The sequence below is a fragment of the Morus notabilis genome, unplaced genomic scaffold, assembly GCF_000414095.1.
Source record: "Morus notabilis unplaced genomic scaffold, ASM41409v2 Scaffold520, whole genome shotgun sequence".
NCBI classification, from domain to species: domain Eukaryota; kingdom Viridiplantae; phylum Streptophyta; class Magnoliopsida; order Rosales; family Moraceae; genus Morus; species Morus notabilis.
Genome location: NW_010366812.1, coordinates 40,978 through 65,518, shown reverse-complemented (window position 1 = coordinate 65,518; position 24,541 = coordinate 40,978). Strand labels below are relative to the sequence as shown.

At 33.6% G+C, this 24,541-nt stretch overlaps 2 protein-coding genes across 5 annotated transcripts; one reads left to right on the top strand and one right to left on the bottom strand.

Annotated features, from left to right (window-relative positions):
• The first annotated feature begins 15,624 nt into the window (after positions 1–15,624).
• LOC21390889 (P-loop NTPase domain-containing protein LPA1 homolog 1) lies at positions 15,625–21,602 on the top strand. 4 transcript variants are annotated; one of them, XM_024174183.1, is made up of 8 exons: positions 15,625–15,957; positions 16,135–16,289; positions 17,682–18,010; positions 18,916–18,997; positions 19,196–19,621; positions 19,744–20,445; positions 20,646–20,756; positions 21,029–21,602. In XM_024174183.1, exons 2-8 carry the CDS (start codon positions 16,137–16,139, stop codon positions 21,410–21,412), a joined length of 2,187 nt encoding a protein of 728 aa, XP_024029951.1. In that variant the 5' UTR covers positions 15,625–15,957; positions 16,135–16,136; the 3' UTR covers positions 21,413–21,602. The 4 variants fall into 4 exon arrangements, with proteins under 4 accessions (XP_024029951.1, XP_024029950.1, XP_024029952.1 ...); XM_024174182.1 differs by lacking the exon at positions 15,625–15,957 and adding an exon at positions 16,493–16,562 and having other exon boundaries at positions 16,139–16,289; XM_024174184.1 differs by lacking the exons at positions 15,625–15,957; positions 16,135–16,289 and adding an exon at positions 16,494–16,701.
• Positions 21,603–21,959: 357 nt separating this feature from the next.
• Positions 21,960–23,678, bottom strand: LOC21390888 (pentatricopeptide repeat-containing protein At2g28050). The gene is given in 1 exon segment (XM_010111168.2): positions 21,960–23,678. A coding segment is annotated over 1 exon segment (1,464 nt). The 5' UTR covers positions 23,650–23,678; the 3' UTR covers positions 21,960–22,185.
• Between the last annotated feature and the right edge of the window lie 863 nt (positions 23,679–24,541).

Genomic DNA, 24,541 nt, shown 5'->3' with positions numbered 1-24,541 from the left:
AGCAATATAAGTGTCTATGGCATGTTTTAAACGTGTTAACTTTTCAGTCCAAAAAGGGGAGATAGGAAAAAATAAATAATAAAAAGATGAGCAAGGGTAATGATTGTCATGAACTGAACGCTATTCATATTTCTGAATCTTTTTAACTACTTCAATGTTTTTTATATTATTTCTACCCAAAAAAAAAAAAAAAAAAAAACCCCACCAAAAGTCATCCGGAATTCAAATTTCTTCTCTTATAATAATTTCCAAGACCTCAACTGTTTTAGAGCGAATGAAGGGTCTTTTTGGTGGAATCTTGGTTTTTTAGAACAAAAATTCTAGAAAGAACAGATTTGTCCTCCACCTAGAACAACAAAATTTCTAAATGTTTAAATTTTTTTGTTAAGTATCTAAGCTCTTTTTTTCGCAACTCAAACCTCGATTCAAATTTTATTACTATATTATTATTTTTTTATAAAAATTTAAATTTAATTTTTTTTATTATTTTTATATACACAATTCAAGTTGAAATTGAGCACTGAAACAAACATGTTATAAATATTGCAAGCCGTAGAAATAAAGTGAGAGAGAGAGAGAATCCTAAAACAAGAACAAGCCAACAACCGAGGACTAAGAAGCGGAGAGAAGTAGTTGTCAATTGAAGTGAAGCATTTAATGGTCAACCTAACAATGCACAGAGACAGCTGAGATTCCTTCTCATGCATGAATAAATAAAAAGAAACATAAATAGCGAATAGATTCTTTCTTGGAATCTGCTCTCTAACACCTACGTATACGCATTGCCACAAAGCACAAACATATGTTCCTGTCTCTTTCATTGTCATTCCTCTCTCTCTATTTTTTTAATTTATTTATTTTTTCTATTTTTTCTAAAGGATTTCTAAACTTTAAACACGTAGTTGATGTTTGATTTGTGAATTAAAATTATAATATATAATTATTTTTTATTTATGTATATTTTTTATAAAAAAATATTATAATAAATTATAAATTATGATTTAAATTATAATATGAATTCTTTTATCAAACTGTCTTCTTAGCCGTTATCTTGTTATATAACCTTAAAAATTAAGTAGAATTATTCCTCCAATATGTAACTAATACACGCCGTACTTTTTAAATGAGGGAAACCTATTGAAGTGGTGGGGTAGATGCAGTGATGTTACTCATAATGATCCAAAAAACCTTCCCAGTCATTATTAGGGGAATTTTTTTATTTTTATTTTTTCTAAAAAAAGTTCCATAGGACAAATGTATCATATTAATTTGTAAGATTTTATATCAATATGAATATTACGAGACTGTGCACTTTCCCTTCTCTATAATATCTATTCACTTCAGGGGACCCCCCCATTCATTAAATTCCGATATCAATATTTTGCTATAACAGGCCGTGCTGAAAATGTATCACGACAAGAATGTTTGTTGGGAATTTTAAATATTGCGACGATGATTTTGACCTATGTCATTAATACTAAGATCTCGTTCATTTTATCGATTTAAATTTAAATTTTAAATTTTGTTACAGTAAAAAACTCTCAAAAATAATCACATTTAAATTTGTTACTACAGTAAAAAACTCTCACATAAAGTCATGTCTCAACTCGAATTAAAAACTCAAATTAGTGAATTAAACGGACCTTAAGAGATTTTGTTTTTGTTTTTGTTTTTTTTCCCCTCTTTTAAAAATGCTAAACATACATTATACCATAGTACTCTTGTTTCTAATACATTCATCTCAGAACTAGGCAGAGTAACATTTACAATCCAAAAAGCTACATAGTAGAAGATAGATTGGGTCAGAGATATAAAATTCTTAATAAGATTCTCATTTCGATCTTCGCAAAGTTAAAAGGATTAGAGCTAGTAAAGTTTTCCTCGTTTTGGTTCTTGCTCTCTTATCTAACACAATTTAGCGTTTACCAACCCTGCTAGGATTTTTTTTTTTTTTTTTTTTTTAATGTAAGGGCACAACTAAGATTACATCTTAAAAATAACACATGGAAGAAACGAAAAAAAAAGATATTATATTCCTTAAAAATTTGATAGAGCAATAGCAACATTTTTCAACTACAATTGTCTGGCTTAAATCTTAATACGAAATTATACCCGTTTGTTTTCATTTTCATTTTTATTTTTCACATTTTTCGAGAAGAAAAAATTAAAATGGGAAATGAAAATGTGTTTGGAAATAATCCGTACCAAAATCAAAAATAAAAACGTTTTTGGATTTTTCTCAAAAACTCATTTTTTCTAAAAACGGATTTCATTCGTTTTTCATTTTCCTTTTCATTTTTTTCTCTCTCTTCTCCCATTCCGTCTCCAACGAAGTCGCTCTCCCCCCCCCGAAACCCATTTCCTCTGTTAGAAATCATGTATGTAATGTTTATTTAATATATTTATTTATTATATTATTATTTTAAATATTATTACGTGTTTTTAAAAATTAAACCACTAAACACAATCTCAGTTTTTTAAAATTGAAAATAATCTCGGAATAAAAATACCAAACGCATTTTCAGAAATGATTTCAAAATGAAAATGAAAATATTTTCATTTTCATTTTCATTTTCATACAAAAAACAAAAATATTTTGAAACGAATTTCAAACGCACCCTATAATGATTGCTTTCTAACTTATAATATATTTGTAATTTGTAATGAATTCGGAAGCCGAAAGGATTTTGCATAATATTCGTGTTTGATTCGAAGATCAATGTGAAACAGTGGAAGGATCTGTTGTAACTCTCCAAGTCTCCATGCATGCGCTCCGCACAAGATTCAAACCACATTCAATTGTAACCTCTTTTTTTAATTAAAAATTCAAAGTTACAAAATATAAATTAATAGCTGTCGTATTTTAAACTATCAAAACAATTCATTTTAATGAGATTTTGCCGATAAAGATGTTATATGATAAAAAAAAATACTTCAAAATTAAAGCCTAATTGAACGTTTAGAAAGAGATTCATGTCATAATTTAAATTATTATTCGTGATTCGTTATAATATTTTCTCTCATATAAATTAAAAATATCTCTAGAGTATCAGTTCTTTTGTTTTCTTTCCTTATTAGTCACATCCTACTTCAATTTCATAGCAAGTAAATCCATCACCAAAAAGAGATGTTCTGTATTATAAAGATATAAAGTAATAAGGGCAAAGACGACAAAAAAAAAAAAAAAAAAAAAAAAAGAGCGTTAAGGCTGAGTCGTTGTTTATGGTAACTTTTGAGCCGTGATTAGAGGCAAAGCAAAATGCCTCTCTTTTAAAGCATATTCTTTCCGTGGCCGTAATTCATCATCTCTTTCTTTTTAATTATTCTTTTGAGCTTTCACACAAAAATTATTCTTTTGACATGTTTTGTTAGCTTAATTCTTCAGTTAATCTGAGATTTGTAAATCTTATACACTGAATCAAATTAATGGGTTTCTGGAGTAGAAAAGAATGGAGTTTTTCTAGTGTTCTATGAAAAAATAAATTATCGATAGTTTTTTATTTTTTAACTGTTAGATTTATATTAAAATATGTATGAACTGTATATTTTTTTAATTTAATGTGATTTTAATTAAATTTAACAGTTTAAAATTAAGATTATTAAAAGATCGGTCTTCCACAAAAAACTCCCAAAAAAGAAATCATAAAGGAAGAACATTTCAAATGTATAATACACAAGTGGCGCCACCAATTGTTTATCTTGTACGGCAAGTAAATTTGACCTCTATTTGTTTCACTAGTTTAATTCAATTTGAACAGTTAGTATAGTTTAAATTGACGTTTGGTAAACATGTAGTTTGAATTATATTCTCTATTTGAACTAAATTAAACAGTTCATCTTAAAGTTTAGCTCCCTTTTCAAGTTCAACTATTCAAACTATTTTTAAACAGTAAAAAGTGTCTACTCTTTGCTTTTCACACTTACTAAACACGAATTCAAATTTTATTCTATGTTTAAATTAAAATTTTAACTACACATCTAAAAATTAATTCAAACTATAATTTAAACTTTTTTGTTTAAATTAAAAAAATTTAAACTAATAAAATTTAAACTAACGAATTAAACGGAAGTCAAATTAAGTCTAAATTATGTTCACAGTTCAATATAATTTAGGAAAGATAAGCTAAAGTCTCGTTCGTTTCGCTGATTCGAGTTTTGCTACAGTAAAAAGTTCTCACAAACAGTCATATCTAACTTTTTTACTATAGTAAAAAATTCTCATATAAAATTATATCTCAACTCAAATTCTAAACTCAAATTAGAGAAACGAACGCGGCCTAAAATTATTTTTGAGAGAGTTAGAGGTGTAATTGTAAAAATGTGACGGAGACGTGGTAAGAGGAGGATTGGCTTGACCAAGCCCATAAGTTTGACGTGGTTAGGTTAGGTTACGTTTAGAGCCCAATAAACCCAAAACCAGGGGCGCTGAAACTTTTTGAGTTCCAATGCGACCGCCAATCTTTTGGCGCTATCTCATCGGGTTTTGTGCGCCAGAACCTCTTGTTTTTTTTATCTGCACCATCTGTCATACTTTAATTTCCCAACAAAAAATATAAAAATAAAAAACGTTTGAAAGAGGAGTTCGTGATATGATTCGTGATTAATTATAATATTTTTTTTTATAAAAAATACACATAAAATAAGAATAATTTTAAATTATAATTTTAAATTTATAAACTAAACATTAAATTTTAACAAAAGGTACGTTAACTCAACGTGTAAAGAAAAATATTATAATAAAAAAATTAAATTTAAATTTTTATGAGTGAAAATATTATAATAATAAAATTTAAATTGTGAAAAAAATAATGTTAAAGAGTCTCTGTTCTCATTTCTGACAAATTTAGTGCAATTAAGAACGGGTGTCTAAAATTAATTAAAACAGAGGACCTAAAAATAAATACATGTTTGCTATTGTGGTACGCCGTGTGAGAAGAGTACTAGGTGTATAGATGCCAAGTTTTTTTTTTTTTTTAATGTCGATTTCGTCTAAAATTTTTCAGATAATTTTTGCATTACTTTGTCATATGAATCCCAAAATTTTCACTCCAAATCCTTTTTTATTTTCTCTTTAATGTATCAATTCCATGCAAAAATACCTTAAGAGACCCCTAAAACTAATCTTTATTATAGTCAATTTTGAACATGTGCTATCAATTGGATTAAATCTGCCGATAGGTAAGGGTGTTCGTCGGTTAAAAACCGTCAGTTTTGGTCAGTTCGGTGGCCGAACCGACCATGTCAGTTTTTTAAAAGTTGAAACCGAAATCAAACCGCACATAACAGTTTTCGGTTTGGTTAACCGAACTTCGGTTTCGGTCAGTTTTGGTCGGATTTCGATTTTGGTAATCAAGAAGATGACCTCAGTTAATCATCAAGTTACCAGTATTTTAGTTGCATTTTTTACCTACAAGTACGAAAAAATATAAAACTTTCCTTCAATGCAAAGTTGCAAACACGTAATTATAATAAATTAATACAAAGCACAACATCAAAATTGATAATTACACAAACACAAATTAAAAAAAAAACAGTAATATAGAGTGCAAAACAACAACATAAACTTAAAAAAAAATGAAAACATAAAAAAAAATCTCATCTCGATCGGTTCAGTTTTTCATCACTTCCATATTTTCTTTCTTTTCTACCAAACATAGGATAAATCTGCCGATAGGCAATAATCAAGAGATCATAACAGATTTGTTAAAACTAAAAGTTAGGGATTAATATTGCATTATTGCTTATTATTCCTCTATTTTGTTAGGGGGGAGAATAATTTCCCTTTCTTCTTTTATTTTTTTTTATTTTTTTTTCCGCTGGTTTTTGTTGTTTTATATATACGTTTCTGATAATCCTCCATACACGTGTGGGGTCGTGGTCGTTTACTTGGCCGAAATAATGCTGTGTTTTTTTATTTCTCTTAAAAAAATGCTATTTTATATAATCATATACAGGGTTAAGTGGCTGCTTACGGCCCCTTTATTATATAAAGTTCCCCGGTAACGAAAGAATACAGCAAATAATAGGTTAATAAAAAATTAATAAAATTAAATAAAGTAAATAGCAGTTTATCACGTAAACATTTCATATTATAGGTTATGTGAATTTAAAATTGGAACCATCAATACTTAGGGACTATAAAAAAAATAAGAGATTTTTTTTAAATAGTCCTTAAATTTAAACTGTTTCTAGTTTTGACCCCTAATTTTTATAAATTTTATCAAATATTTAATACATATTTAACAAAACTATCAAAAATAAAACAGAATAATATATCAAAAACCAATTGTGAGACGCTTTAAAAGTTAGAGACTAAAGTGAGATAACGATAAACTTCGTAGATTATTTATAGGATTAACCCAAAAAGTAATTGTAATTGGAATGATAGATATTTTGTAGAGTTTATCTAACTGTTATGAATGCAATGCAAAAAAAAAAAAAAAAAAAAAAAAAAAAAAAAAAAAAAGGAAAAAAAAGGTCATTGGTATTGCATTCAATTCAACTGTTGTTGTAGTAGTCTAATAAGCTGTTGCTTGTAGGTTGTTAATTAAAATTTAATCCTCGAATACTTAATTAGAGTAATCGAGAAGAGTCACAAAATTTATAGTTTCTAAGGTCAACTATAGTTCGATACGTGGTTTAAGAGCTATAATTCGCTTACCTATGGGTTTAATTATATTTTAAGGTCTAATTGTAATGTAAAGTCTTATAAGACGTAGTCAATAGATATTTTTCTAAAGGGATGGGGGGAAAAGAAAAGCATGTCAAAATGCTAGTGGACCTAAAAATTATCATAGTCATGGTCATTGTTTTTGCTAAATGGACATATAATTATCAATTATGATATCATGACTGTTATATGACCCATATAAAAAAGAAATAAGCAGTTTTCAAAATCAAAGAACTGTTCTTTTGTTGTGGACAAAAGTTGTTCGATTAAACCTTTTTTCTATTCATGCATATAATTTGTCAATAAAAAGTACTATTTATTCTTTTGAAAAAGGAAAAATCCATCATGTTATTGGGTCTTCATTTTAACATCTTAATTATACCATAAAAAAAAGGGGGAAAAAAATATGTCCACCAAAGCAAAGCGTGAGCGGAAATTCCAATAAAATTAGAAGACAATTTAGCTAAGCCAAAACAAATCCGCAACAGGTTTCTTCTTGAGCAAAAAATAAGAAATAAAAAATAAAAATCAAATCAACTTGCATCTTCACTTTACGCTGTAAAACCCCCACGTGTGATCACAAATCAAAAATACTTTTGTCAACGTGGTGTGATCACAAGCACCTTTGTCAACGTGGTATGTGATCATTAGTCATTTCGCAGACAGCTCACACAAAAAGTAATGGATCGTTTTAAAATAATTTTATTTTTTATATAAAAATAAAAAAGAAAATATTTTTAATTTTAGACAGAAATTATTTTTAAAAATATATTTAATAATTTTATTAAGAAATTATTTTTAGTATAAAAAATGTATTAATATGTGTGTTTTTCTCTCTTTATTCGAGAGAGGAAAAAACAAAAATAAAAAATGAAAAATGATTAAAAATTATTTTTTATTTCTCTCTCATTTTACACTAAATTAAAAAATTATTTTTATTTCTGTTTTTTATCTTTATTACACAAAATGTTGTTTTAAAAATGTTTTTATTTTTTATTTTTTAAAAAACGTAAAAAATAAAAACATTATCAATTTCAAACACGATCAATGAAAACGCTCACCTCGTATCATAGCCCCTAGGACCCAACTGCATTGGAATCCCATTGTAGGTCCTTGATTAGTTAAAGTCGTTAACATAAAGTTGAGAAATTGGCATTGAAATCCTTATCATCCATAAGGACTAGAAGGCGGCAAATGCAAATATTCACACTCCTTTTTTGATTCGCTCAAATCTCAAAAGTCTTTGCCAATACTAACCCAACAGATGCAACCAAATATAAAGTAAAAGATGTCGCAAATCCACGGCCGGGTTTGGTCCAAAGGTCACTCTTTGTATTGATAATCACGCGCAAATTTTGATCCTAATTTTTAGGAATTTTTAGGTAGGATATGTCATTTTTAATTATTGATGGATACCATGGTTTTAATCACTAGATTAAGATTTCAACTATCTAATTTATAAGTGTTCACATTAAAGAGCATTGTAAACTACTACAATTATAGATCAAACATTTGAAAAATTAATCAAACTGTTAAAATAACAGCACCAAATGATAATTAAAAATGATAAATGCTACTGTAAAAATTCATATAGTTGCAAAATTAATTAAAGGGTTAAAACAGCAACAGCTACTAGTGATTAAAAATGACACGTCTTAGTATAAAAATTCCCAACTTTTTATACTAATTATAAATTACCATATTACTACAAAATTATCACGTGATTTAAAATAATCCTTGAGTTGGGAGTGGGGGGAATGGGGGAAGCTTCTTTGTCCCCGTTCCCGACTCGATTACGTAGAATGTATTCATATGTTACAAAATATGTATGGGTTTAATGTCTTATTTGTTTTTCAAGTTTTGAAATTTGTTTTGTGTTTTAATAATGATACAATATTTTTTTCTTTTTTTTTTCATGTAAATGTATAGAGTAAAGAAATAGCTCTTTCAAAAGGATTTTATCGACTCTCATTCCGTTTTAAATTAAACGGTTAAAGAGAGTAAAACTTAGCCACCTGCCTTATTTATTTCTTTATTTTTAATACTTAACTAGTCTAGTACATATCCTAGCTCCTTATAAATTATAGGATAATTGGTACGAATGGTCTCTAAACTTGTCAAAACGTGACAGTTTGATCCTCAAAAATTTTGTTTTTAACGAAACGAGCCATAAACTATTTAAAAGGGTGCAATGTCGTCTTTTTTGTTAAATACCGTCCAAAAATAAGGACCAAATCCTAACCTATTAAAATCGATTGGGACTAAAAAATCACTTCATAAAGAAATAAGGGACCATAATGTCACCATTTTAAGTTATTATGCCGTTATTTTTAGACGGCATCTGACAGAAATGACTATATTGCACCCTTTTAAATAGTTTGATATTCGTTTCGTCAAAAAAAAAATTAGGGACTAAATTATCACATTTTAAAGAATTTGGGGACCATTCGTGCAATTTACCTTAAATTATAATAATTTAGTTTTTTTGTTAATTATTAGTAGGACCATAGGGAGGGGATCTTAATCCAAGTGTTGCGATCTCGTAAGAAAGTCGTCGAGACTAAATTGGAGAGATTTATATACAATTTGGAATCGGCCGGCTTTCTTCAATTGCTAGATTAACCACAGACAATTAACTTCTTCATTAAACTGAGAGTAGTTATTGTATACATAGAGCCTTAGAGACTAATAACTGCACAATTATCAATAACCACCAAGCTGTAATATTTATTTATTTATTTATTTTTATTTTTTACAACAGAATGAGACTCTAACTGCTTGAGATGAGCCTGACCTAAGTCAGCTATCTCCAAGACTATCTAATATCTTCATAAGTCCACTTAATTGTCTTTGTTTTTGTTAATTTAATTTTTTTGAAGAAAATCTACTTTTCTTGCTAGTGACTTGAGTTATTTTTATATTCATTTGTCAATTAAGAAAATTAAATAAAAATACAAATACAAAAAAGGGAACGTGTCCCCTAATTCAACTATTTAATTTTGCATAATTTTCATATATTTATGAGTTGTCATTTTTTTTTATTGATAAGTGTTTAAAAGATGCCACATCAATTAATGATAAGAGGTTTTATCTACTGATAATAAAATGACAATTCAAAAATTAATTAATACTAAAATTAAAATTTTAATTAGTATCCCTAATATTATTTTTAAAAAAACATATTAATATGCTCACTCGTTAACGTGGTATTCCTTTAGATTTTTCAAAAATTTAAAGTTTTGACCTTTAAAAAAAAGCACAAAAAAAGTATAATCAACTATGGTTTGTAAGGTTTTGATGGAATAATAACAATGATAAACCCATGGAAGCAATTGTCCAATACAAGTAAGCTTACAAATATCCTGGTCGTAGGGCCGTGGTTTCTTTTCTTTTCAACTCAAGTAAATTGTCGGTTCCGACAAAATTGTTGATTATCAAGGGTAAATAAATTATTGGGTTACAGTATGTCCATTATTGTATTTTTCGTTCTGTTGTTTATCACGGGCCTAATGAGTCATACCAATATCCATCATATTTCCAATCCTTCACCATCTTCTTTTCATCAAGCACTATCACGGGCCTAATGAGTCATACCAATATCCATCATATTTCCAATCCTTCCCCATCTTCTTTTCATCAAGCCCTTTTTTTTTTTTTTTTTTGGTTGCTTTTTTTACATGAGACGCCCCTAAATTTTTGTGCATTTGACGGATTGGTCAATAAATAAAAAATTTATATAATCGACTCTCTAAATTTTAAAATTCGTTACAAAGCTGGTTGAATGGATAATGGGGTATTTAGTAGTCATTTTCTTCTTCTTCAAAAAAAAAAAAAAAAAGCCTTAAGAACCAGTAAACCAGAGAGTGAGAAAGGGAGCATCGCTGGAGGAAAAGCCGCCGCGCCCCTCGTGAGCCTTTGTGCCTCCGCATTGCAGTGCCGAAGATCATGGTGGGTGGGAGGCCGCTGCGACACCAGATCTCTTCGAGATGGGAGGCCATTGCAAGTAGTTGGAGAGAGAAAGATCATGAAAGAGATGGAGAAGTGGAGCTATTTTTTTTTTCCTTTACTCCGAATTTGAATAAAAAAGACCATCAATGCCTAATTAGAAGCTCACATCCAAATCACGCCTCAAAAATCGTTCAATATTTAATGGATGTGATCAAATGACCGGCAATGCAATTAATTTCAAAATTTAAAGAGTCAATCACAAATTTTTTTAATCAACGAACCAATCTACTCTGTAAAATTCCGAAACTCCCATACAAAAAGAGTATTTTGTTTTCCCCTTATATTCCTTTGTTATGTTTGAGAGTCCTTATTCCACGTGAAGTTGCTCTCTTTTTCTCGTTGAATGCGCTTTTTTTACGCTTATTTTTTAAATTTTTATTCTTTATTATAGTTATTTACAATTTTGAATTGATTTGAAGTTTAATTTTGTATGTTTTACCATTATTTTGTACCAAATTTTTTATATTATAAAAATTTCTAACTTTTTATATAATACAACAATATTTTTTACAGTAACGAATGCGATTTTGGCTAGTTATATATACTAAAAGAGCCTCAAGATTCACTATTCACACACTCACATTTTATGTTTATTGTACAGTAACAATCCTGAATTTTCGTTTATGTTCCTTGTCTTTTGAGTGTGAATTGTCAATTATACCATTTTTTCTTTCTCTTTTTCCCTTCCCTGTGCATGGACTTTTGCGTCTTTTGATCTAGGATTGCCACGTGTCGACACCTGCTGGCCGAAGGAAAAAGTGGCTGTAACACCCCTAGGTGGGGGTTACGCAATAAGAATAAAATACGAGGGATAAACGAAAATAAAAATAAAATATAGCTCCTGAAATATAAACGATAAGTGCCCATGGGACTTTTAACGAAAAACTCATGATTAAAATCACAACTCAACAAAGAAAATTATACCAGAAATCCACAGTACAATGTAGCACCAAGTAAAATACTAAAATAATACAACCATCATCAGTCACATTTATGTTGAAAACAACCCAGTCATAATCTTACATAAAAGAAGAAGACCAAAAGAAGGGATAGGTCTCCAACACGTGCACACTGTGAGACGTCTACTCCTCGTCTAAAAGATTACACTGCACACCATCTGGGGATGGGAAGAGAAAAGGGGTGAGCATGAAATGCTCAGTAGGAGGACTATTACTCACCTTTAGTTTTATTTAGTTTTCCAATTAAACCTGCATGGTTAGTAGTTTTTATGTTTTATGTATAATGAGTCAGATGATCAGTATCAGTGAGATAACCCAATCTGTACGCTCGTGATGAAAAACCCCCGAAGGGCGCGGTGATTTAGAGGCACTGATAGCAAGGAGCTCTATCTCGGCGTCCCTACCAGATTAGTTCTCGAACCACGGGCAAGGGTGAACTGTCGTTCCGAGCCCTCACCAAGACGCAACCACTGTACAGTAACCTTGGGGATTCTCAACCCCGGAGAGCGTCATCACCTCTCCCCTCTTTTACCTTTTCGGGTTCACACCCAGGGATGGTGAACGGTCACACCTACTGTTAGCATACTATCTCACTATCGTGTCCGGTTTACATTCTCCTAACCATGCTTTTGTGTCAGATTCCAAAGTTATCTCAAAATCTCTTGGCCACGCTGTACATTACAGGACGGGCCCCCTAATGGTTCTGTTTCAAGTCATGTCGTATAACAGTAATAAATAAGTTTGATATACAATTTCAATCTTATAAAATTTAACAAAATAAATTAAATTAAATAAAATTCCACAAAAGTTAAGTAATAGGACCCCTACCTCAAAACGGATCGTTAATTGGAAGTCGAGAAGCTGAGAAACGAAGCTTCGCCGGAATTCGGCCACCGGCGGCGGCGGAACTTCCCGGTGAAGAACCCCGCGGCGGACTTGGGTCCTACCCCCCCTAAATCAATAGTTCTGAATCCAATGGCGATGTCAATTTTACCAAATTCGGCCTCTAACAACACGGATCGAGATCCTCAATTCCGGTCAAATTTTGAGTCTTGAATCTTTGTTTTTCAGCCACGGATCTTCAAAATTGATTGAGGGCTTTCATTACCCGTGAGATTCTGAGTATTTTGACACCAAGATCACGAGGATCCAACGGCTAGATCACCGGAACCATCCTCCCATTTTTCTCACGGCGGTGGCTGCTCATTTTTCGGCAAGCCAACGGCGGTGACCACGGCTGGTGGCCCAGAATGACTCATCGGCTCCCTCTGAAGCTAATGAGCTGGGCGGTGTCGTTCACGGCAGCCGGAGGAGGGAGGTATGAGGGCGGCGGCGGGGAGAAATCTGACCACCACGGGCGGCGGCCCTCCGGTTAGAATCAAGCCGTGCTGCTAGTATGGTTTTCTTTGTCTCTTCGCTCTGAGTCTATTGGGACCGGAATCACCTCAATCGGACACCGGACGGCGAAGATATCACGATTGGAAGTTTGGGTGTTTTTTGAAACTTTGGCCGGCGAGTGTGGCGTCGTCCGGCAAAGTTGGCGGCTGGAAGACACCAATCCGGACTCAGCTCGACGAGATCTTTCCAATGAGCCGGGAGGTGTCAAAAACGGACGCCGGAACCTCGCTGGAGGTGGGTCGGCCGTGCGTGGAGAAAAGGAGAGGAAATGAGAGAAAATGAGAGAAAATGAGGAGAGGGAAAATGAGGGTTTTCTGATTTGTGAGGATGAGGAACACGCCCAAGTGGCACTAAATGACAGGTTGGGCATGCTGACTGTCAAAATTTTCATTTTTGACGCTCATATTTCTCTTAAATTCGAATTCTGGCCCAGATTTCTAAAATTTTCACACTTAAATCTTTAAAAATTACAAATTGACCCCAAATAAATTTTGGGTTTTACAGTGGCAGGTCCCACCACTGCGAAGCTGCACTTTTTCCCTGCTAAACGTGCTTCTTTTGCGCATGTTTTTCACGCGCGAATCACTGCCATTGAAATTTTTGATCATACGATTTCAAATCATTTCCGGTTTATTTTTAAAATTGTTATTCTTTATTATAGTTATTTACTATTTTGAATTGATTTGGAGTTCAATTTTGTTTGTTTTACCATTGTTTTGTGTCAAATTTTTTATATTATAAAAATTTATAACTTTTTATATAACAACAGTATTTTCTGCAGTAATGCGTGGGCTTTTAGCTAGTTATATATACTAAAAGGGATAAAAGATTCACAATTCACACACTGATAATTCACTATTCATTGTACAATAACATTTTCAAAGTTCCATTTATGTCCCTTATTCTTTGAGTGTGAATTGTCAATTTTACCATTTTTTCTTATCTTTTCCCTTCCCTGTGCATGGCTTTTACGTCTTTCACTCTAGGATTGCCACGTGTCGACGCCCGGCTGGCCGAAGGAAAAAGTGGCGAGGCCTACCACTGCAAAGCCGCCCTCTTCCCCCCACTGAACGCGATTCTCTTACGCGTGCCTTTCATGCGCGAATCACAGCCTTCAAAATTTTTGATCGAACGGTTTCATATTTTTTAGATTTTTATTTTTTATGATAGTAATTTATTATTTTGAATTGATTTGGAGTTTAATTTTGTATGTTTTACCACCGTTTTGTGTCAAATTTTTTATATTACTTAAATAAAAATACCATAAATAATACAATAAAACTAAATAAAAATATGCTAAATTTAAATCAAATAACGTCAAATTAAATAAAAACAAATAAAATAAAATATAATTGATTTTAAAAACAACGAAATAAGTTAGTTTACTTTCCTTCTCTCTTTGCTTAAGATTTTCTCCCTTTATTATTTTATTTTCTTTTATGTCATCTTTTTTACTTTTTTTTTAAACAATTTGTTTTAGCCGTTATTTTAAATTAATCATGTGTGTGTAGCGCACGTTTGAGGATAAAAATAAACAAAGACTAAAAAAGAAAAAAATTGAAAAAGAAAGGTGATGATTTGTGGTCCGATTTTATCCATTTTAATATCATTTTGAGCTAAATTTTCAAAGCCTCTCAAATGATAATAGTATAAATAATTTGAATAAAAAATAAAATTAAATAAAAATACACTAAAGTAAAATAAAGTCACACATTTTTAAATAAATTAAACTATAAATTACTTTAGTGGTTGGAAGAGCAGCACAAACATTGATAAAAAAAACCATGCTCTACATTAATAAATGATGAGCATTAACAATTGATGAAGCCTTTACTGATTCATTTGTAATTTCACAAATCATTGCTCAGTTAAAAGGACAAAAAAAATCTTGCAAGTTTTTTTTAACGAAAGGGGAGCAAAAATAACTATAATTGTTTCAAAAATATTTGAAGATGTCCATATTTCAATACCATTATCACAAATATCAATTGTCACAACAATATATCAAAAAATACCAAATCCAAAAAGATTGACCACAAGGTAAGACCCACTTATCTTTAATCAATTCAGTTATAAACTAAAAGTAACAGACCCACTTAAAAATGTTCAAAAACTAAGTAATATAACTTCTTTTAAATCATTTGATCTACGGTATATATAATTAAAGATTTTCAACTTCTTTAATTATTATTATTAACTTTTTTAAAAATTTCTATTTTGTAGTTAAAAAAAACAAAAGAAAACAAAAGAAAAAAAAAGAAACAAAAACGTATAATATAACAGTATTTTTTAAGCAACGTGCGGATCTTTTGCTAATTTATGCATCTATTAGTGAGTCTCTCCCTCGGACTAATATGATAATGTATTTTCATATTTCCATTTTTGACTTTTGATTTTTCTTCAGCAATAAGATTACAAAATATAAGTGTAAACAAAAAACAATCTTTATTTTTCTTCAAAAAAAAAAAAACAATCTTTATTTTCCTTTTAGACCTCTTTTTTAATTTTTCCAGTTCTCGGGGCCCACCCACCTTCCTTATAAAAATTAACCCTTGCCGCGTTCCTCTATCGTGCACAGGCACTTGTTATTTCCGCACCGGTCGAAGGCGAAATCTGTAATTTTGCTCGGATCTTAGAGAGAGAAAAAGAGAGAGAGAAACGGAGAAGGACGAGACGACGAGAGAGAAAGAAAGTGTGCTCTTGTGAGGACTCGTGGAGGGTCGCTCTGTGCGATGCGTGGAAGACAGGTGACAGAACAGAAGAAACGTCTCTGAGATCGTCGTCCTCTTCAAAAATGTCGAGTTCTAACGCTCTCTCTCTAACCCTACTTTTCCTTCTCTGAAGCTCTCGCCACCATTCAGCTTTCTTCCTCTTGATCAATCGCTCCGTTTCCTCGCCGGTCTCCGCAACCGCCTTTTTCAGGTTCGATTTATCACCTATCTCTCGCATTGTTGACCGGCATTGTAGTCCAATCCGTTCGTTTTCATGTCTTTTTCTCTTGTTTGGATTCATAATTCAGAGGCGTGAATTTTGTGCTCGATGATTTAGTTTTCCATGGATATTTATGTGATTTGGGGATTTGTTTTTGGTTTTGTGCAGAGATGACGACGGAGGTGGCCAAGGTAATACTGTACATAGTGGTGGTGGACGAAGAGGACAAGAGAGATAATGGAAAAGAGTCGTTTCGATATACGCGTTCCGTTCTGCAGAGCACTCTGCAGCTCATGGGTTGCAAAGCTCGTCATGCCTTCAAGGCATGTTCTTCTACTCTGTTTTTCTGATTTCTCGTTTCGAATTCGATGCATTGAAATTGATCGCCTGATTTTGTATCGATTTTTTTTGGATTTGTAAATCGGAATTAATTCGGCTTAATTTTTCTTTAGGGAGATCACAATTCGGTTGTTGATTTTTTTTTTTGATCTTTTTCTTAGAAGGGTATTTTCTTTTGCGGTTTCAGATCTGGATTTGCATGGAACGTGTTCTATGAAAGTTCCGAATTTCACAGTTGGAAGTCAGAAGTCTTAATGGTCACGTAGCCTTGTTGAATGTTTTGCCTAATTTTTTTCTTTTTCCTTTTTAATTTGTATCTAAGTACCGGTCAACAAAAGATTTATGCCACTTTCTGGTCGGTGGATTAGTCCCGCTAATACGTCTGGTCTAGCCAAGGTTATTCTCGTCTCAAAAACTCCGAGTGTCCAATGTTGTTATCACAGAATTGGTCCTCTCTCTCTCTCTCTCTCTCTCACATATGTATATATTTAAATATCTGTTGCGCTGTTCTCGTGTCGCCTTCAACTTGACCGGTTAAAATTCATTTCGGCTGGGGAAGTTTTTTGTTTTTGTTGTACACGACCGCCTAGCTCGTTTTCTGTCTTGTTCTCATTGGCTCTTTTTTTTTTTTTTTTTCCATTCATTTTTTGTCCTTCAGATGGTTGCTGAAATTTGTTTTACTAATTAAAGTACTCACTGTTGCCATTGAATGTCTCGATATGTACATTTCTATGCTTACCCTACGCGTCATGGAAATGGGGCACAGTCTGTTCTGCCTCGCCTTGATATAGGGAGACCACACCAAGTGATTGCAGCTTGGACTGGCAGATTAAACCAATTTTCCTTAATTGGCATATAGAAACATTTTGTTTCTTTGTCTCTTAAATGTTTATGAACATTTGTTCTTTTTGTTTTTTAGAACTCATGTTCGTTAATGCATTTTACAGTAGGCTTTTTAGCTGGTTGATGAATGACTTGGGCTTTGTTCGCTTCGTAGATTCGAGTTTTCAATTCGCATTGAGATATGACATTTTATAAGAGCTTTTAACTGTAATAGAAGAAGTTAGATGTGATATTTTCTGAGAGCTTTTAACTGTAGAAACCTAAAACTAAAAAGTCGAATTGGTGAAATGAACAAGACCTTATTTATTCTTATTTTACCCTGACTTGTTATTGGATCTTGCAAGTAACACCTTAAGCCCAGATTGTTAGATGTTTTTAAATTATCCAATTGTTCCCTTCACATAGTTGTTTTGACTAATTAAGTAATTTTACCTTTTCGTGTGGGTGGATTATTAAACTGGTTCTCTTGGTGATTTCTTATGTTCCTCTACTTGGCTGTTTCATTTATTCGAGATAAATGTTTTTACTGACAGATTTGCCAAGGAGTGTTTGAGTTGATAAGGAGCGAAAAGTTCATTGATCCTTTGCTTCCAGAAGGGAAAGAAAAATCAGATTCCAATGATTCAACTGGAAAGTGGGAGAAAGAAGATGCTCTTCTCACAGATTTGACCGACACAGAGGCTGGCAAGCAGTTCATTTCAAGGAAAGACGGCAGTGGTAAAAGTGTACCATTCGAACTGTACAAAAGGCGCACAACTGTTATTGTTATGAGAGAAACCTTCTTAAATATTGTGTGCAATGCTTTGGCTGAGTATAAGTATGTTGGTCCGAACCAGAGGGCCGACCTAGTATTGGCATGCAGGTGAGGAAGTATCCTTTATTTCTGCTATTAGTATTATCAATAACATTTTGAAGTAGTTCCATTTAAATGTTTTGACAATCTAGCAGATTGCCTCAACGTTACATAAAGCTGTGGGCTTCATTTTGAGGTCTTGACGGTTTAGTTATAGCAGCCTAGAGAGGCATGTGTTTCTTCGGAAGATAAGATAACAAGGAAAATAAATAAATAAATAAATAAAAAGGGGAAGAAAGATATAAGTGAATTTTGTTTTTTAACCAAAAAGACAGTAAATTTTTAACATGGGTATATGAGCACATACTTGAACGTCTGCCGAGTCATCTTGATTGCTTTGTTATTCATGTGTTAGTCACTTCTTGGTATTTGAAAAAGAGGAATTTTTACCGATGCTCCCTTTGTTGAGTAGCCACTATTACTGTCCTCGTTTTCCCCCTCTATCTCTGTGAAGATACATGTAGACTTAAGTTTCTACTCATCCTAATCTCGTCATTATCTTTGGATGCATAGGTTAGCATAGTTTATCCCCAGTCTTTTTTCCCCGTAATCTGGATTTGCATTGGAAGTTTTGCTTCTTTTTCAGTCTGGCTGCTTATAATTCATGATTATCTGAATTCTGGAAAAACTTGCACAATAAGCAGGTCCAGAACGTTCATTAAATGACCATGCATCACAAAGAAAAATCATTATTTTATACTAGGAAAACTCGACTCTGATGAAATGTTGAATGTTGATGAGATCGATCATTATAACAGTTTCCTTTTGAGGTTTATGTTTCTAATAATGAACTATTGACCTTGTAAACTCGAAAGCTGTAGCCTTGTTCCTTTTTTTTCCCCACCCCTTGCAAGACTTCTTTTTTTTTTTTTTTTTTTTCAGTTTATGATATCTTATGATATTTGTCGCTGCAGAATCAGAGAAAAGAAGGAATCTGTTACTGTATTGTTGTGTGGCGCTAGTGGCTGCGGCAAATCTACTTTGTCCGCGTTGCTGGTATTTGAGTTCACTAACGCTCACATCTGTGATTAAGTTTTCATGTTTTCATAAAGCCAATTATTATTATTTTTTTTATCTGGCATGCGTAGAAAGGAAATATGTGTTTACCAAATTAGATGGAAAACATGGAGTTTTTGTTGTTCCATTATTTTATCTGCCAAGAATTTAAGTATTCAATTCTCTATTGTCTTGCAGGGTAGTAGGTTGGGAATCACAACAGTGATATCAACTGATTCAATTCGGCATATGATGAGAAGTTTTGTGGATGAGAAGCAAAATCCTCTCCTGTGGGCTTCAACCTATCATGCAGGGGAGTTCTTGGATCCTGTAGCAGTTGCAGAAGCAAGGGCTAAAAAGAAAGCTCAAAAAATGGCGGGTACACCACATACACTTCTCAAAGAGGATATAGCTGATGGGTCTACTGCTGGGATATCCGAGATGCAGAAACAGGAGGCTGGTTCTGGTACTACTGAATTGCTCAGTCCTAAGCAGATGGCTATTGAAGGTTTTAAGGCACAGAGTGAGATGGTAATTGACAGTCTTGATCGGCTAATTACTGCTTGGGAAGAGAGGAAAGAATCAGTGGTAGTTGAGGGTGTTCACTTGAGCCTTAATTTTGTGGTAAGTATATGGTTAGTCGTCTTATGTTCCTATGTTTTGCTTCATTTTCTCTACTCTTTTCTCCGCTCGTCTTTTTGTTTCTGTCTGCCGATGCTAAACAAATGTTTATTCTTGGTCTGCAGATGGGGCTGATGAAAAAACATCCTTCAATCATACCATTCATGATATACATCACAAATGAGGAGAAACACATGGAACGATTTGCTGTACGTGCAAAGTATATGACACTGGACCCAGCCAAGAACAAATATGTGAAGTATATCCGTAACATCAGGACAATCCAGGAATATCTTTGCAAGCGGGCTGACAAGCATCTTGTCCCTAAAATAAAAAATACTAATGTTGACAAGAGTGTGGCAGCTATACATGCGACGGTCTTCAGTTGCCTTCGTAGGCGTGAGGCTGGGGAACAACTTTATGATCCCACGACAAACACAGTGGCTCTGGTAGATGAGGAATATCGAAACCAGTGTGCAGCAAATTCTTTGAGTTCCAAGGGAATGTTTCAGCTGATTCAGAGACAAGGTTCATCTAGGCATCTTATAACTCTTGTTAATATTGATGGATCCGTGGCCAAAGCTTGGCCTATCGAAGCTGTTGACGGTAATGGAAAGCCTCTGTTGGTCAATCGAGAACAGATTGGAAAGGCAGAACAAGTTAATCTTCAATTTGGCCTTTATGGGATTACTGCTTGGCCCAGTGATGGTGGCACTAGTCGTGCTGGGAGTGTCGACGAGTCAAGGGCTGACGGGACTGATACTGGTAGTAGATATTACTCGTCTTGCTGCAGCTCACCAAGGATGTCTGATGGACCTTCGAAGGAGGTACGCTTCAACACTTTTTGTTCAAATTCGTTACTTTCTGTCTAAGTTTTGTATAGTGAATTATCTAATCGAACAGCAGAGCTGCCAAACACGAGTTATTGTTGAAACTGGGGGTGAAGTGGGCTTTATTAGCAGTAGAATGCAATCTTCTGATTTCATTATCTCATCCTTGGGATTTTGTTCGTCTTTTTTGGCTTCAGCTCAAGGAAGAAACTTCAGTGCATGGAAGTGATGAAGAGATTGATGACCAGCCGGAGGCTGGCAGCGATGATGATCTTAGTGACGACGTTGACAGACACGACCCTGAAGAGGTAAAATTTATTAAATTTGGCCTCTATAAAATCTGTTGTAAGCTTTAGATTAGAGGACACAAAAGAATTACCGGACATAGAGTGCATCGTTGATCATGTATTAGAAAGTGAATACGTTGCTATGGAATCCAAGTGAATAGAAAAGTGCCTGAAGCCGACATAACTTGTGGATACATACTAAAGAATTGGTTACTTACATGGGTGAAGCGTCTTTTCATTTCCAAATATCAAAAGTTCACGACATTTTTTCTCTTCCTGTTTCGGTTTCACAGGTAGGCTCAGTTGATGAGGAGTCTACGAAATCAGATGAAGAGTATGATGACTTGGCGATGCAGGATATGATGGAGAACGGGTATTGGTCAGAAGATGAAGAAGCAAAGGATAAGATTGCCCCTGTTTCCGGGGATCAAACATCCCGCAGGCAACGGGACAAGTATTGCCGGAACACAGAAAACTTTTTTAGGACCAAAAGCGATTCATTGTCCGAACCGCTGTGCCCTTACTCCTCCCTGCTTAGGGAGAAGAATGAGATGAGAGTTCCATCTCCTGGCAATGCCAAAGCCAGAAAACGGTCTCTCAGCATTCCAGCTATGGGAAAGCATGGATCAGTGATAAGTGAAGCCATACTTTCCGGGGCTCCTCAGGATCTGGGCTAGCCTAACAGTTTTGTACTCTTGTTGTAGATTAACCCTCTTTTTTTAAATTTATTTTTATTGTTTTATTTTGGGGAGTGGCCATTTGGTCTGCAGGAGCTATGTATGTTCATCGCTCCATGTGTACAGATGCTCCATAAATCATACGTCTCCTTGAAGGATCGAGATGGCCATTATAGAAGTGCGTTTTCCATTTTGGTTTTGATTGGTGCTTTTTCGAGCCATTAAGAAATAGATAAAGATTAACATAAATCGTATTGCAGTGAAAATTTACTAAACGAAACGAGAGGGAGGATATTGAATTGACCCTGTTCGTGAGCGCCAAGAATCATTGACTAAAGCCATTTAAAACTGTTACTAATTGACCCCTCCGAAACCAACACCATAGCGGCAATACAAACCTCAGAAACAAATTCACTTATCAACCAATGGATAGAAATATGTATTTCAACAAGGCAAAACATGACGAAATTGAAAGCATAATCTAAGCGATTTATTGCAGTGTTGCCCATTGCATGGGTGAACGAAATCCGTTCAAGGGTAAGTTGTTTTCCAAATAGCTGTCAGTGGCGGAGCCAGCTGAGAATCTTAAAAAGTATTACACGAAGCAGCCTAATCAACCATTCCTTTCAGTTCAAAATAAGACTTGCTTGCTATTAAAGTTATTGACAAGCTTCAAAACATTGATGAAATTCACCAACATGCGGGTTATACTTGCAGCATTCTCTATTTTAGTTGATCATCAATCTGCGAAGCTGGACGTCGTAAGTCTTGCTTTATCGGTAAACTTTAGCTTCCACATTCATAAAACCCTCTTCTTCGTTTTGAATATTGACCAAGGACGAGAAGCTCGCCAATTCAGTAGTCGCACTCCTTTTGACCATCAAATTCAACAGCTTCTTTGCCTCTGTAACTTGATTCAACTTACACAACCCAATTGCTATCTTGTTAGTCACAGATACATCAGCACTCAAACCTCTCATCTCCATCACAAGTTGCAAGTCATAAGCTTTTCGGATCATCCCTTTCTCGCAAAAACCATCGATTAAGGTATTGAACATAACGCCGTCGAGTTCAATTCCCTTGTCCTGCATCTCCCTCACATATTCCATTGCCTTCCCCATCTCTCCATTCTTGGCAAGACCACATATTATAGCCGAGTACGTATCGGCATTTTGGGACACATTTCTCTCAGCCATTTCATCAAATAACAAACATGCACTTTCCGTACAACCCACTCTACAAAAGCTACTAATAATCAAATTGCACAAGTGGGGTTCAACTTTTAGTCCTTTATCATGCATCTCCTCCACCAAACTTTGGGCTTCTTTAACTCTACTGGAGCTAGTGAATCCATCAATCAAAATTTTGTAAGTGTTGGTGTTGAATCCCACACCTTCCTTTGTCATCAAAAGCATGACCAAATCCATTTCCCCAAAGCTCCATCTCTTAGCACAAGCATTCAACATTATGTTAAATGTCACAACATTTGGTTTTGTGCCTTTATCAATCATCTCCTCTACTAACTCCCTACTCCTTTTAATCTCTCCAATTCTACAGAACCCATCAACCACAACACTTAAAGAATACTCAGAAACCTTCATGTTGGATTCAATTCCAACCATTCGATACAAAAAATCTAAGCTCATTTGAACCTTATCAGCTCTTTTAAGAGCGAGCAAATGCACAGTACAAGTCCTCTCGTCAATCTCAATGCCGTTACTCTTCATGTAATCAAAAGCCTCCGAAACTCTATCAAAATGGCCATTATCCGAATAAACTTTAAGCACCATATTAAAAAACTTGGCTTTGATTCTCGCTTCATTGCAGACAATCTAAACCGTAGAAGCAATAACAGGAAATGGGTAGTCACAATTTTCACCGACCGACACTGACCTCAAGAGATTCTCTGCTTGGGAGAAGTTTCTCGATTTGAGAAGCCTGGAAATGAGGGTCAAATGGGCTTGAAGATCGGGCTTGACGGAGACAAAAGATCGGTTTTTGACGAGAAAGTTGAAGAATTTGAAACATACGGAGGATCGGACATTTGGGTCGGAGAGAATGAGGTGTAAAGAGTTGAGGTCGAGATGGGAGAGGAAGGAAATGGCGGTGGTGTCCATGGTTTTTGGAGGTGAAAACATGGGAGTTTTCGAAATGGCATTAACGATTTGAAGATATGGTTTTGGCGGGTGAAGACTTTTGATAGTTTTGAGCTTTCCGATGATGTTTTGGATCGGCATTTCTCTGGGATCGAATATGGTTCGAAGGCTTTTAGAAGCTCAAAAGTTGTTGGAGCTCAGAACATAACTGCCGAACTAGAGTTTGAAGAACCTGTATTTTTGCTTGAAAAGAATTTGTTGATTGGTGGTTTTCGATTCTTTCTAATGTTTTCGCGCGCGTGTTAAACGGAGCAGTCCAACCCGGCTCAAGTCCGACGTTTTGGGCTTAGCGATATTCCCTGAATGGGCTAAGGCCTGGCCTTTTGACACATTTCGTCAGTCTTGTTTTCTGATGGAAGTCAGTCGTGTTGAAATATAGCCAAAAAAAGTAAAATATTTATAAATGGAAAAAACTAAAAATTAATATTTCAGAAAAAAATATTATCAATAAAATAGTTACTATGTAATATAAATACGAATATCATTAAAATAATATTATGTAATTTTTGTTATTTCTAAAATATCTTTTTTTTTAAATATTGCTATATTTCAACTTCACTCTCATAAATTTTTTCATGTGTGATATTTTCTTAAAACTATTACAAGTGGTTTGTTTGTGGGATATGTTTTAAAAGTATAAATTAGGTTGCGTATCATCTTTTGAAGTCTAGTTATTCCTTGTACAACTTTTATATGTAAATGAGGCTTAAATTATGTATAAAAGTGTCGTACTTGAATGCAAACTCTCTAAAAGAGTTATTCCTCTAATTCAACTGTTTTAAAATGTGGTTGAGATTTATAAAAGAGATAAGTACCTAAACACCTTAAGTTTGATCAATTTGGTTGAACTTGTTGTAAAAATGGTATTTTTACAAAATCTGATCAACTTTTGTTAAAAATGAAGATTTAGGTGGAATGAAAAAAAACATAATATGATTGTGAAATTCCTAAAAAAACAACACAAAGTAAACGT